Source organism: Salvelinus fontinalis, chromosome 30, assembly GCF_029448725.1.
Source record: "Salvelinus fontinalis isolate EN_2023a chromosome 30, ASM2944872v1, whole genome shotgun sequence".
Lineage (NCBI taxonomy): Eukaryota > Metazoa > Chordata > Actinopteri > Salmoniformes > Salmonidae > Salvelinus > Salvelinus fontinalis.
In genome coordinates this window covers 29,410,119-29,425,487 of record NC_074694.1, presented here as the reverse complement: position 1 = coordinate 29,425,487, position 15,369 = coordinate 29,410,119, and the positions used below count along the sequence as shown (strand labels likewise).

The window sequence follows — 15,369 nt, the reverse complement described above, 5'->3', positions numbered from 1 at the left end:
GTTTCTCTGTAGAAACCCTGTTGAGATTGATCAGACTATGTTTTTCGGTCCAGGTTTTTCAGTTGAGGTGTGTCGTCCGAGAGGAGACTGGACTTCCTCTGGCTGCTGGAACACTCAGAACCACAGAAATCCTCTCTGCCCGCATGAGTATTATGGTTTTTCTTGAGCCAGTGCCAGGGAATCGCTCCTTACGGTCACATCAACACTTATCTGAGAACCAGAGAGTACTGTATGCTGCCACACCTAGACTGTCATGGAGAGAGCGGGATAGAGGGAGACGGATAGGTATGGGAGACAGACAGATAGTAGGTTGAGATGTAGGCTAGGTAGAGTGAGACATGTTTTTTGGTCTATCAGCAATAGCCTGAGCTGAACACAGAAATGGAGAGATTGATAGTGAAAAGAATAGTGTGAGAGCAAGAATGACAAAGGGAGAGCTCCTTAGACAACACAGCCTTATTGTTGACCTGCTCTGTTGTAATGGCGTTTCCTGCTGCCCTCCATGGGTAGAAAACACTCATGAAAACAAACAGAATTAAAGCTGCAAGCAGCATTGCCGGGGTTCATGACTTTAGGTCACACGGGGTGCGAGGGCTGACCTTACAAAGTTAGCATTTTCAATCGCTTGTTTTAGCGCCACCATGTGGCCAATTGGCATGGTATTGCTTGAGAGGGTGTGGCCCTTGGGCCTTTACCATGCTAAATTGCACAGTCCTGGGTCTTATCTCAAGGGAATTTGCTTTTTTTCCCACCAAAACAGCAGAAAAAGCAACATAATAATGATCTGGAACAAGTACAGTAGGACTTCAGCTGCTTCGCACCTCTGAACCCCTAATTAACTCTGCAGTGTTGACATTGCGGCAGGTAGCCTAGTGGTTAGAGCATTGGGCCATTAACTGAAAATATTTCTGGATCAAATCCCCAACCTGACAAGGTAAAAATCTGTCGTTCTGCCCCTGAACAAGGCACTGTTCCCCGGTAGGCCGTCATTGTAAATTTAGAATTTGTTCTTAACTGACTTGCCTTATGTAATCTCTCAAGACATCTCGTGGCCCTTTTTGGGAGCTTTTGTCTAATTTTGTCTTTAAGTATCTCTGTCCCTCTGTGTGGCCTTATCACATGTAAAATATATGAAATAGTTCAATAAGATGATTTGAAAATAAAATGACAAAGCTGTAAAACTGTGTCCTGTGGTCCCGTGTGGCTCAGTTGGTAGAGCATGGCGCTTGCAACGCCAGGATTGTGGGTTCGTTTCCCACGGGGGGCCAGTACATTTACATTTACATTACATTTAAGTCATTTAGCAGACGCTCTTATCCAGAGCGACTTACAAATTGGTGCATTCACCTTATGACATCCAGTGGAACAGCCACTTTACAATAGTGCATCTAGATCTTTTAAGGGGGGGGGGGGGGGGGGGGGGGGCAGAAGGATTGCTTTATCCTAGGTATTCCTTGAAGTACAAAAAAGTATGAATGTATGTACTTGTGCTCTGGATAAGACCGTCTGCTAAATGACTTAAATGTAAATGTAATGTAAATGTAAATACAGACCATCAATTTAGTGAATACCATTGGTGGTTTAATATGAGGGTTTCTGCAATATTTTTTCAGACTTTTACCACTTTTTAAATTTTAATATGTCAATATTTATTTGTTAATGTTTTGCCGTAAAACTGGTGGCAGTTGTGGAAAGTGTCAATAGTTAGGGTTGCGGATTGAATTGGGTTATTTTTCTCTTCAACCATATGTTCGATATACTAGAAACTCATGGATACAAAAAATTAACACTATATAACAATATAAAAATTATTCAGGTATAAAAAATAAAATAACACTATAGAAAAATTATTCAGGTATAAATGACTAAAGTTATTATCCATTGCCATAGATTTTCTGTTAATTACCAAAATTACTGATGATTCCGGTGAAGGAAAACACAAAATGCCTATTCCTCCGGATAGTTGACTTTTATAATCCTTAGCCTGCAGATATGCATTCCTAAATTGTGTTCTTTCTGCGTCTGAATTCCATAGTTGCACCATTAGCTTGTTCCAGCCTCCATTAGCGTGTTCCAGCCTGTTCCAGGTTCTACCTCCCAGCCCTGAGCAACCGACAGGGAGAGTAGACTACATCTATCTACCCTAACCCTCTGCCACTGTGTCTGCGTCAGTGGTTAGCAAAGAACAGGCCTCAGGGGATTTGAGTGTCTAGTTTATACAGAGCTGTCCATTGAAGGACGACTTCAGATATTGAGTCACAATTCTGGTTGCAAGTTTCTATAGACCGGGTCACGATAAAGGAGTGTGTGCAACATTTGTCTTGGACAGCCACTGAGTTTTGTTCTAGCCCAGCTGTAATACACACCTGATTTAAACTAAGTGGTTTATATTGAAGTCCATTATTAGCTGATAAGCTGAATCCAGTATGCTTGGGCGGCATCCAGATTGTCATACCTTCATACCGACCTTGTGCCATACCGGGATATTTGTAATACCGGCACTGATCACAAAACCCCACCCAGCTTTTGTAATCCGAAAGTTAGCAATGTTAAGAAATAGATGTCAAATCCCATAGAGAATGCTAACTAAATGCAAATGAGTGCATTGCGAACATTTGATACAATCTCTGACCTAAACTATCTGCAAGAAGGATATCCTAGTTCATACAGTTATCCAAGTTACTCAAAAATGCTACTCCGTTTGGCACAAAACAGATATTAGACAGCAAGGCTCTTGATCCAGGCAGGGATTCACTGCTTTTACCAAGCGAAGCTTGATTTTGGAAAAACGAACCACTTTGCTAGATTGCTAACTAGCTACGAAATTAGCAAAACAAATGCACATTTAACTTAATAGTTATAAGATGCCTAGCTGGCAAGTATTTAGTTGTGAATTCCATACTGTCACCTGGCGGGTGCTGCACAACAGTGAGTGACTCACACGGCTATGGTCTTGTAGTTGTGTGCTTGTAAACAAACACAATGTGACTGGGAACTATCGTTAGGCTTCATAATGAAAATTGTGACAGGTAAAATGAAGAACGCATTCTTCTTTACCTACTAACTTATTGCGCAAGTTGACTGCAGGTGTTTTCTTTAAAAGTAGCTACAAATATAAACCATTTATTTTAAAACTTCAAAGAAATAGTTTCAATGGTATTGACTGTATTGAAAAAAACATTCCGTGGCAATTTTCAAACACCCCGGTATACTGCCCAAGCCTAGAATCAAGTGTGTTATTGCAGGGGTGGAACAAAAGCCTGTGCACCATTTCTCTTGGACCGGAGTTCCCCACCCCTGTTGAAACCAAATTTTCTGCATGCGACAATTTGCAAATCAGACTGACCTTTTTTTGAAAAAAATGTAAAAAAAATAATTGTATACTTCACAGGTATCTCTGTCACCCTGGCAACGCTGGAGCCACAGGGTGGGGCTGAGCTAAGTCCTGGCATCATGGTGGTTGCCGTGGCACCCGGCTCCGCCTCCAGCCCACAGAGCGAAGCAGTGACCAATGAGCTTCAGGAGTTAACTCTGCAGCCCGCCTCCAACAACATGCCTGTGCGAGACAGGAAGAACGGTGAGTTGGTCAGACGCAAAGCGTTCCCTATTCCCCCGTATGATCCTCTTTCATCAACTATCAGACATACCATACAGTATCAAGGTAAAATAAATTAAATCTTGAGTATTGGATTTTCTCTGTTACGCTGTGTGCACTGAACCGACATGCATGATTGTTGCTAATACTCCGATTTTCAGATGAGAGGAATTAAACAGTCTATAATGCACACCACCGTGTCGCTCAACTCAGTGGTGTGTAGCTGCTAGCGAAGTCATTCAAAGCCTATACTTTATCACTCCGGATGTGTGCTACTATTTTTACCTTGTAATGTTGTTATTAAAACAATATCAGACAACCCCAGTATAGAATAGTTCACCTACAGTGCATTTGAAATGTATTCAGACCCCTTGACTTTTTCCACGTTGTTACGTTATACCCCTATTCTAAAATGGATATCAATCTATAATGACAAAGCAAAAACAGGTTTTTAGAAATGTTTGCAAATGTAATTGTTTTTTTTTTATGCTGAAATTAGAGATGCACGATATATCGGTGAACATATCAGAATTGGCTGATATTAGCTAAAAATGTCAGCATCAGTATCGGCCGATGTCTAGTTTAATGCCGATGTTTAAAACCTATGTCAAAGTCACCGTGCATACCTATATAACGTAGGTACATGATGTAATGATGCCACGTAAAATGTTGCACTGCATGTGCAACACAGCATTCCTAACCTAGCCCACAATGTCTGCTGTGTGGATCGAGCAGTCATTTGAAAGAGTAAGAAAATTTCAGCAAGACAACTCAAAGGCGAAATCCATTAAAAGCCAAGATAATGGAATTCATTGCCCTTGACAATCAACCGTTCTCTGTCGTTGGTGATGTTGGCTTTCACCGACTGGTCGAGCACCGGTACACACTACCAAGTGCGCTATTTTTCAAATGTTGCCCTACCGGAGTTACACAGTAATAGCGTCACTGCTATTATCTTCACGACATACATACTATGGAATGCCGTATGGGTCTTTGCGTGTCAAAAAAAGACACAGTTGCACTGTCAAAGCTGCAGAAAAAAGTCTGCAAACAAGCAAACCCCGGACACGAACAATGTGTTTACAATACCACGTTGGTAATAAAGCATTATTTCTTCGACCTTAACTTCTGTGGTAGCTAGCTTTAGCTTGGTACCTAGCTAGCACCAATACAACCAGCCTGAAAACAATGACCAGTAGAAACTGCAGTCATTTTCATTATTCTTAGGAATGGAGTCCTTGTAAGTAAGTATTCGCTAGGTAGCCACTTGTTGTTCACCTATTGAAATTGAACTTCAGTTCATGAAAATAAATAGCTAGCCAGCTACTTAATCCTGTTGCCCAAAGCTAACGTTATAAGCAGCCAGCTAGCTTCATCTGGCTAGTGAGGCTCGACCGGACCGGGTTATGTGTTGTGAAGCTAGCCACAATAAGGATTAGCATAATAGTCGAATTTGCGGTTTGCCGTCAAAATAAAAGTATGTCATTGACAGTGATGCAAATTAATACAAATAGTAGAATTATGCCATACTTTTATTTTGAAGGTTAACCGCAAATTCTACTATTGTGGCTAATCCTTATTGTGGCTAGCTTCACATAGATGGGTCCGACCACCATTAATCAAATAAGAATAGTCATATAAATTAGGATTATTTTAGATGACACCTAGCTGTATAGTTAGCTAGCTAACTATAGCTACTGAAACATTGTTGTTTTGATGCGTTTTTGGGGAAGAACATTGTTTGCATCCATGAGCTAGCTAGCTTTTTTTAATGACCAGCACTGTAGGTGCGCGAGACAACTTTACCAGCATCATAGCATACGTATCGATGAATCATTGTGACAGGAAATACGAGTGATAGTGTAATCAATATGTAAAAAAGTAATGAACACGTTAAATTATTCTGTGATGTGCAGTCATATTCAGGTCCTGATTGGTCAACAAGCTTATTTAACACGTCAAATAGTGTTTGGTTTTTTTGCACGCAAAGACCCAAATGCTGTTCCATAGAAATCCTGGTTGAGAATGAAACGACTGAACAAATGAACAACGAAACAGCACAGCAAGTAAGTGAAAGAAATAGGTTTTGATTATGTTTGACTGGTAATGGGGACATACGTAAATGCCAACAAAATAACTTTTTGGTCAGTGTGGTGTGTGTAACCTTTTATTTAAATAGGCAAGTCAGTTAAGAACAAATTCTTATTTACAATGACGGCCTAGACGACCCTGGGCCAATTGTGCGCCACCCTATGGGACTCCCAATCACGGCTGGATGTGCTACAGCCTGGATTCAAACCAGGGACTGTTGTTACGCCTCTTGCACTTAGACCGCTGCGTCCGTGTGTGTGTGTGTTAACTATTTAACTGTACTAGAATGCTTAAAAGGCCGCTCAAATTTTATATATTGGTATCGTTTTTTTGGGGCAAGGAAAATATTTGATATTGGTATCGGCCAAAAATGTCATATTGGTGCGTCACTAGCTGAAATCACATTTACATAAGTATTCAGACCCTTTACTCAGTACTTTGTTGAAGCAGCGTTTACAGCCTCGAGTCTTCTTGAGTATGACTCTACACGCTTCGCACACCTGTATTTTGGGAGTTTCTCCCATTCTTCTCTGCAGATCCTCTGAAGCTCTGTCAGGTTGGATATAGAGCGTCGCTGCACAGCTATTTTCAGGTCTCCAGAGATGTTCGATCGGGTTCAAGTCCGGGCTCTGGCTGGGCCACTCAAGGACATTGAGACTTGTCCCAAAGCCACTCCTGCGTTGTCTTGCCTGTGTGCTTAGGGTCGTTGTCCTTTTGGAAGGTGAACCTTCGCCCCGTTCTGAGGTCCTGAGGATCTCTCTGTGCTTTGCTCCCTTCATCTTTACCTTGATCCTGACTAGTCACCCGGTCCCTGCCGCTGAAAAACATCCCCACAGCATGATGCTGCCACAATGCTTCACCGTAGGGATGGTATTAGCCAGGTGAAGGGGTCTGAATTTTTTCAGAATGCACTGTAACGAGTACTTTTGGGTGTCAGGGGAAAATGTATGAAGTAAAAAAAGTACACAATAAGTTGTCAAAAATAAAAAAATCGTAAAGTACAGATACCCCAAAAAATGACTTCAGTAGTACTTTAAAGTACTTTTACTTAACTATTATACACCACTGAAAAATGTCGACCTACCGTTCGCAGTGGTCCCAGATAGGGAAATAAAGCCTGCGAGAAGAGCCCTGTGGCTTAAGGCCATTCGGCATGGGAGAATGGGAAATGTGGGGACCTAGTGTCCATGTATACATGTGGAAAACATTTCCTCACAGGTAAGACATTTAACATGTTTAGTACAGTCCGTTTGTAACTCCACTCACTACTTGTTAATGTTACGATTGCTAGCTAGCTAGCACTCAGTCACGTGGCTGCTAGCACCGTCATGAAAAGGGGCATGAGGGAAGCCCTACAATATAAAAAATAAAAATAAACAATTAAGGGAAATTGTCCACAAAGCGGCACTGCGGGCTATCTAGCTCCCAACTATCCTTTCTTTGGACAGGTGGATACATCTCATTATTGTAATTATTTTTTGAATATTCTATGAGAGTTGTTGATGTCAACCGCCCGTAATCAGTGAAGAGAGATGCTATGCTACTAGCCTCATGCCATGAATATCTCGAGACAACTCTGATAGTGGTTTTCCTCAAAGTTTCCGGGGTGTCCTACTTATATCAGTACACTCCTAACAACTTAAGCATTACGAAAAATAAACCTCACGTAGCAAATGAGCCATTCATTTTTTGTTGTTGACCAAAGTGGTTGTGAGAATTTTTCTGCCTGTGCTGCTGACTACCATTTTTGTCCGCTCATACAGGAGTAATTAAGGCCCAGTGTACAAATGTTTTAAAAAGGGTGCTGCAGCACCCTCAACATCCATAATTCCTACTGTTATGCTCATTACAGTCAGAGGCTCCATGTGCAGCAACATGAAGGGGAAGATCTCCAATGCAAAATGGAATAAAAATTATGGAATAAAGTTAGATAAATGAAGCAGTAGGCAACAACGAGCAACCGACAGGTAGGCTGTTTAATCTGAATGGAATTGTTGTAGACAAGAACTGGGAGCATAGCAAAATAGCCTCAACTAGCCTAGCTAGCTGGCTATTTTAGCTAGCTTCTTTACATCGATTTGATGATAGATAACCAATGGTATTTACAAGTTTGTCGAAATGGCGTGAGTCAGTGGCTACTTTTTGTCTGTCTCCCATGTCACACACCGGCCCCTGCCCATCCCCCGCCTTGCTAAAGCGCTCTCCCGAGTTGCTCAAGCTGCGTAGCAAGCAAGTGTCCAAGTTTAAACAAAGTTACAAAAAAAACATGTATTTCGACTATCCTAATTTCCGAAGAAATGTCAAGATATTATTCTAATAGTTTTTTTCCCACCAAATGGCCATCGCCTGCATGAAAAGCAGGAGTTCAGTATGAGGTCTGTACAGCTCTCCCAGCCATATACAGTGGCCAGTTTACGTCTCCACAGGAGAGGGTTTGGAGAAATGGTCGATTAGGTGGTCAGATGAGGGTGAAGGAGATGTAGAATGCAATAGAGGAGGGGGGAGTGAAGGATCATTGCTGATACTGAGACAGTAATACTGTTCATGATGATGGAGTTGATGTATTTATGTGTAACTGCTGTTATCTTGAACAGGTCCTTCTTGTAAAATATGCCTAGATTGTATCTCAATGAGACATGATCAGCTTAATGTAAGGAGAGTGAAACTGAAGGTGCAACGAGTTTGCTTAAACACGAAGAGAAGAGCCAGATGGGAGTCTCAGTCAAGGCCAGGATGAATAGACCATCCCTGCAAAGGGAATTACAAGGATAAAAGGTTGAGTTTTAGTGTTTAACCCCCACTTCCCACTCACTCCCCCAGCCCAAGGGCACCACTCCTCGTTTTAAACACTGCCTACCTGGGCTACTAACGCTTCATACAGGCTGGCTGCCAGTAGCAGACATGTCGTAGCAGGACCTTCCCAGTCTCTTATCTGACACAACATGGTGGAAGCGAGACACAGGAATGTTAGCAAGGCTATCAGTCCATTACATCTATCTAGTCTACAACCATCTTAATGGCCTCTGCATAGTAGCTATGGTTGTGTCCCAAATGGCACGATATTCGCAGTGCACTCTTTTTTTGACTAGGACCGATAGGTAGCCCAAGCAGTGCACTAAATGGGAAATAGGTTGGGACTCTCTCTCTCTGTCTTCTTCCAAGTAGAGTTATGCAATCTCTCATTCCACAGTACCTTGCTTTAGAGAGGAGGGCTGCTGAAGGTTTTTCAAGTGAATATTTACAGGCTTTCATGTCAGGGTTGAGTCGGGGGTCAGCGTTCAACGTGTGTCTGTGTAGGCAGGCCTATTTGTCAGAGAAAGGAGGAAAGATGGAAAGAAAAGGGCAAATGTTGATTAACATTAACACTTTTCTTTATGATAACGTGGCCCTGAGTGAGAAGGGCGACCGATGTTTTCTAATCCACTAGAACTTTGTGGAGAGAGTATGAGAACATGGTACAATAATGCCTTTTGAGGTCATTTACAACTCGGAGGTGTAAATAGAGGGCGATGTAGAAATATTGGAGGAGGAGAGTGGGGGATGAAAAGGGGGGAGTCATCCGAAAGACGGAATTGCATAATTCTGTAGGATCTAGAGAAGGAAGGAACGATGCAGACAGAGGAAAACAGGAAGAGCGAGAGAATGGAGGGCAGTAGTGATACTATTTGAGGCCAAAAGGTGATCTGGAATGCAGATCGGCAGGCACCAGTGTTTTCCCCTGGATTTTTTCATTATTCTGCCTGAACAACAACAGCAGTGACAGTCTGCCTGCAGTCTGCCTGCATTTCTAAAGAGGAAAAAAAATGGCACAGAGCGGGGAAAAAGTAGGTGTCGCCCCAGAGAGGTTAGGAACTTGGGCCTGGACCTGGATGGAATCCAAGGAGCAATGAGGAAGAAGAAGAAAAACTGACTGCCTCAAACACACAGACCTACACACACCCTTTCTGTCAGGGCGTGCACACACTCGCAGACAGGTACAACAGGCAGGGATTGGCTGCAGCCAATGTTAGAAGAAGTGGGCTACACACACACACACACACTCACAAACACACCGTGTTGTTTGTAGTTCTCGTAGAGAATTTATTCTACAGGGAGGGGTGCCAGGACTGCCGTGGAAAACTTTTTTGGTCTTGGAAACGCAACTCTGCCTGTAGCCTCTCTTTCCTGCTGTTCTCTTAGGAGAATGGATCGCTAAACTTGGAGGAAGGTTGTACTTTATCCTTCTAGTGAATAGGGATATGGCCATACACTCAGGTAAAGTGTCTTTTTGCGGAGTATTTGTTTATTTCAGCTGTGGGTGTTGTCGCTCAGCTGTCAGTATATCTGTACCAGTAGGTCAAGTGTGTGCGGGTGTGTGCGTAATGTCATAGCGGCAGTGTAACTTTAAAAGAGTGTTATTGTTCAATGGCAAGGCTCTCCGCTATGTGATGTACTTACTGCTCTGTGTTAAAGTTTCACAGCCGCTCTTTCATCTCAAGGCCAATTGAACAAAGAAAAATAACTGTAATCATTGTCATTCCCAGCCCGCCAGCATTAGCATGGTTTTAAAACATATTCTGAAGCTATTATACAATTATTATGATGCATTTCCATTACATTTATTTCTGTTTCTGTGGGAATGAATGGGCTGTGAATAAATTAATGAAACCCTGTCATGTGTGCCTGCAAGTTACCTAACAACTGTCTCTAGTGGCTCTTTTGTATTTTTGTTATTCCTGACTCAGTGGCAGATATGGGAAGGCCGGGGTGCCCTGGAGGGTATTCCTGCTAACAGGGAAGGCTGGGGTGGGGTGAGCTGGGCTGGAGGGTGGAAGGTTGGTGGGGGTGATGAATTTGACTGTTCTCTCTGAGACGACAGCGCCTCGTTGAAAGCAGCTGGCTTGTCTGTTATGACTCCCACTCCATCAGGAGAGATTTGGGACACTGTCCTGTTTTCTCAGATTTTTCCGCTCATATGAAGTTTTGTTTGGGATTGGAAGAGTTGCTCTCAGATCAGCTGTTAGTAGCAAAGCACAGAGCTAGACCTGCAACCCCCAGAGAGGTTGATTGACTCGCTGTGATTGTCCTGGGTGTTGTGTTGTGGAGCCCAGCTGAGGGCTTGTCATGTTAAACAGGCTGGCTCCGGTGTTGGCAGGGCTGGTCATCAGTCATGTCTATCTGTCTGTCAGTAATGAATAGGAGAGACTTGAGACTGTTCACCTCTGCTACTTCCCAGACCACCACCAACCGCCACACCTGGCAACAAAGCAAGGTGGGGTATGTTAATGCATGGCTAAAGGTGTGTGGCTCTGATTCGTCTAAACTAGACTACTAGAGCAATGACGGAGAGCCTGGAGCCAAGGGGGGAAATAGTCATGTGTTCTTTCGGAATACATTCTGTCAAATCAACACTTCTTCTCCCCATACAGTACAAACCTAGTGATTTTTCATGGTTAGAGGTACAGCATTTATTTGAAGAATATAGATTCTTAGCCTGCCTGCTCATTTTAAATATTCCATTACATGAGGAAAAGTTACGTTTTTATTAGTAGGATTCCGGCTGCATAAATAATGACGTAAATGTACACAAAACCACACATTGTATGGAAACTTGGAAAGTACCCTAGATGTCCCACTCCCACATTCTGTCCCCCTCTCCCGCTGCCCTTAGTGTGGGTACAGTGTGAGTGGAGGCAGCCTGTAAGCTGTGGCGCTTTCTAGCAGCAGTGGTAGGCTGTAGAGGAGCTGTGTGGTTGAGTTTATGTAACAGGGAGGGAAGAGTGCCAGCAGCCAGCCAGCCCAGCATACCGTAGAGGCTCCAGCACGCTCTCACTGGCCCTGAGCAGAGAGGGAGAGATGAGTGGAGGGAGAGGGGAACGGAGGAGAAGGTGGAGAGGGAGAGATGGCCGGGGAGGGAAAAGGGACGAGGAGAGAGAGGAACAAAACGGGGACAGGAGAGTAGGAAGAGGTTGAGGAAGGAGGGAGAGGAAAAAGGGGCTTTAGGGGCCTCCCTGTCCCTGCTTAGCTAATGTGGGTGAGACACACAGCTGTCTGTGACATCCACTCAGTTACAGCAGCACACACACTTCTATTTGCCCCCCTCTTTTCCCTCTTCCCTCCCCCTTTTCCCTCCGTTTGTCTCGATCTCTCCGTCCTTGTAGCGATTGTATTTTTGTCTATCTCTGTTACTGGCTCATTTACATAAATACAATGCAGTCAAAACACATATACAGTGCATTCGCAATGTATTCAGACCCCTTCCCCTTTTCCACATTTTGTTACGTTACAGCCTTATTCTAAAATTGATTACATCGTTTTTTCTACTCATCAATCTACACACAGTACCCCATAATGACAAAGCTAAAACAGGTTTTTAGGGGAGGAAAAAAGGAGAAAAAAAGTTTTCAGACCCTTTACTCAGTACTTTGTTGAAGCACCTTTGGCAGCGATTACAGCCTTGAGTCTTCTTGGGTATGACGCTATAAGCTTGGCATACCTGTATTTGGGGAGTTTCTCCCATTCTTCTCTGCAAATCCTCTGAAGCTCTGTCAGGTTGGATGGTGAGTGTCGCTGCACAGCTATTTTAGGTTTCTCTAGAGTTGTTTGATCGGGTTCAAGTCCGGGCTCTGGCTGGGCCACTCAAGGACATTCAGAGACTTATCCCGAATCCACTCCTGCTTTGTCTTGGCTGTGTGAACCTTCGCCAAAGTCTGAAAACCTGCTCCAGAGTGCTCAGGACTTCATCAAGGATCTCTCTGTACTTTGCTCCGTTCATCTTTCCATCAATCCTGACTAATCTCCCAGTCCCTGCCGCTGAAAAAATCCTCACAGCATGATGCTACCACCATCATGCTTCACCGAAGGGATGGTGCTAGGTTTCCTCCAGATGGGACCCTTGCCATTCAGGCCAAAGAGTTCAATCTTGGTTTCATCAGATCAGAGATTCTTGTTTCTCATGGTCTGAGAGTCCTTTAGGTGCCTTTTGGTAAATTCCAAGTGGGCTGTCATGTGCCTTTTTCTGAGGAGTAGCTTCCGTCTGGCCACTCTACCATAAAGGCCTGATTGATGGAGTGCTGCAGAGATGGTTGTCCTTCTGGAAGATTCGCCCATATCCACAAAGGACCTCTGGAGCTTTGTCAAGAGTGACCATCGGGTTCTTAGTCACCTCCCTAACCAAGGCCCTTCTCCCCCGATTGCTCAGTTTGGCCGACCGGCCAGCTCTAGGAAGAGTCTTGGGGGTTCCAAACTTCTTCCATTTAAGAATGGAGGCCAATGTGGTCTTGGACCTTCAATGCTGCAGACATTTTTTGGTTCCCTTCCCCAGATCTGTGCCTCGACACAAGCCTGTCTCGGAGCTCTATGAACAATTTGTTCAATCTCAAAGCTTGTTTTTTTTTAATGACATGCACTGTCAACTGTGGGAACTTATGTAGACAGGTGTGTGCCTTTCCAAATCATGTCCAATCAGTTAAATTTACCACAGGTGGACTCCAATCAAGTTGTAGAAACATCAAGGATGATCAGTGGAAACTGTATGCACCTGAGCTCAATATCGAGTCTCATAGCAAAGGGTCTGAATACTTATATAAATAAGGTATTTCTGTTTTTTATTTGAAAAAAAACATGTCAAACAAACTACACATTTTTGCTTTGTCATTATGGGGTATTGTGTTTCGATTGATAAGGGGACAAAAATATTTCATCCATTTTAGAATAAGGCTGTAACGTAACAAAGTGGAAAAAGGAAGGGGTCTGAATACTTTCCGAATGCACTGTACATACTCTTGCAATGTACATGCACGCACACACACCAAGCCAACACAAGACTTGTTACTGTTGAGAAATAGACAGGAACTCACATGCACTGACAGAGCACAGCACATATCACAGTGCCATCACCAACACACAGTGCAGTTACGTAATTACAGCTTCTATTTGTTATAGTCATTCAGTAATAAAAACTCTGAGCACAACTGAACAATCTCCTGGGATCGGTTCTCCCCTTAAGCTACGGAAACTGCTTAATCAGCCAACCGCAGACTCTTTGCAACAGCTGCTATGAATACAGTGGAAAGATGCAGATCCACACGTACACATGCACAAACACACACATTACAATGTACACATGCATACAGTACTCATTCCAGGGGTTTTCTTTATTTTTACTATTTTCTACATTGTAGAATAATAGTCTAGACATCAACTATGAAATAACACATATGGAATCATGTAGTAACCAAGAAAGTGTTAAACAAATCAAAATATTTTATACTTGAGATTCTTTAAAGTAGCCACCTTTTGCCTTGATGACAGCTTTGCACACTGTTGGCATTCGCTCAACCAGCTTCACCTGGAATGATTTTACAACAGTCTTGAAGGAGTTCCCACATTGACTGGTACTGTTCGTCAACTTTCAGCATACACATTCATACATTTTCACACATTTATAAACATATCACACATACAATGCAGTGTCTATTTTCACTTGGAAACTATTTGATTTCTCACGCTCCTATTATCCTTACACAAATGATGTGCCTGTCTGTATAGAATAGACTTTACCTAGTGATTCATAGTAAACACTGTCCTAAATGTTCTAGTTTATTAATCTCTGACTGAGAGATCATTGTGGACATTGGTTTGTTATTATGAGTCATCCTGAAGGAAATGAATTGTGCTGATAACCAAGAGGTGTAAACCATGCCAGGCTAGGGCCTCTCCTCTGTAGACTTTCATTCTACTAAAAAGTAGTTGTATCTTATCAGTTAGTCTGTCACTGCTTTCACATGATCAATGTGCACAATCTCTCACCATTAGAAACTCACTGACACGCCTGTTTGCACTTCAGGTTGGTTGTCATAATGTAACTGGATATAGACCTTTATGATAACTTGGCCTTTGCCACAAGTCTAATTTACTGGTTTATTATTGTAGGCTCCTATGTGTTGTTAGCTTGATATACAATTAGTGGGATCTATTGTTAGTGAGCCTCTAAGGTTGGTACTTTGCCTTGTCTGGTGGTAGCACTGAACACATTGGAGGAATGAGGTTAGGTCTCCTGTATATCAGTTAGATTGTTTCCCCTACACACTGATAATTTAAGGTCAATTTAGCTTTATATGTTGGGGAGAACGGGCTTGTGTTGGATGCCATTCCGTTCGCTCTGTTTCAGCCATTATTATGAGCCATCCTCCCCTCAGCAGCCTCCACTGAAATCAATCACAGTGTGTAAAGTCTTCCCATTTGTAGCTGGACCAACACAGAGGGGCCTCTGCTACAAGGAAAGGAGGGGAGGAAGAATCCATCCGTTTAACCACAGAGGTGATGGGAATAGTTTGAGGAACACATGACCTAAAAGAGACATAAGTAACTCTTGCGGTCGAGTAATTTGATCCAAATTTTAGAAGTAACCATCACAAAACGAATCTCACTTTGCTGTTCTCTGTTTGACACAGCGGTTTTCTTTTCACACGAATCCTCCTTTTCTTTCTGAATGAATCAAACTGTTCTTGTCTCTTCTACGCCACATGTAACAAGTTCCGTGTTCCAGACTGCATGCCTGCTGGTGCTTTAGGGGGTGGACTGTTACCGTGAGGGGAAGGATATGGAATCTGTTTTCTGTGAAGTGAACTAGGGAGTTATGGGGTGCAGAATATAGTCATCTCAGATGTTCATCCAGAAATGTAGTGCCTGGAAGAGGAACC

At 42.9% G+C, this 15,369-nt stretch overlaps 1 protein-coding gene across 3 annotated transcripts in view; it reads left to right on the top strand.

Annotated features, from left to right (window-relative positions):
- The window catches only part of mrtfab (myocardin related transcription factor Ab), a 54,625-nt gene that overhangs the window by 7,178 nt on the left and 32,078 nt on the right, over window positions 1-15,369 (top strand). For 2 of the 3 annotated variants that reach the window (XM_055890355.1, XM_055890356.1), the window contains exon 3: window positions 3,392-3,577. In XM_055890355.1, the coding sequence (XP_055746330.1) occupies window positions 3,454-3,577 (124 nt within the window). In that variant the 5' untranslated portion in view covers window positions 3,392-3,453. Of the gene's footprint in view, window positions 1-3,391; window positions 3,578-9,455; window positions 9,941-15,369 lie in introns of those variants that run through there. The other variant, XM_055890359.1, reaches the window with a different exon arrangement.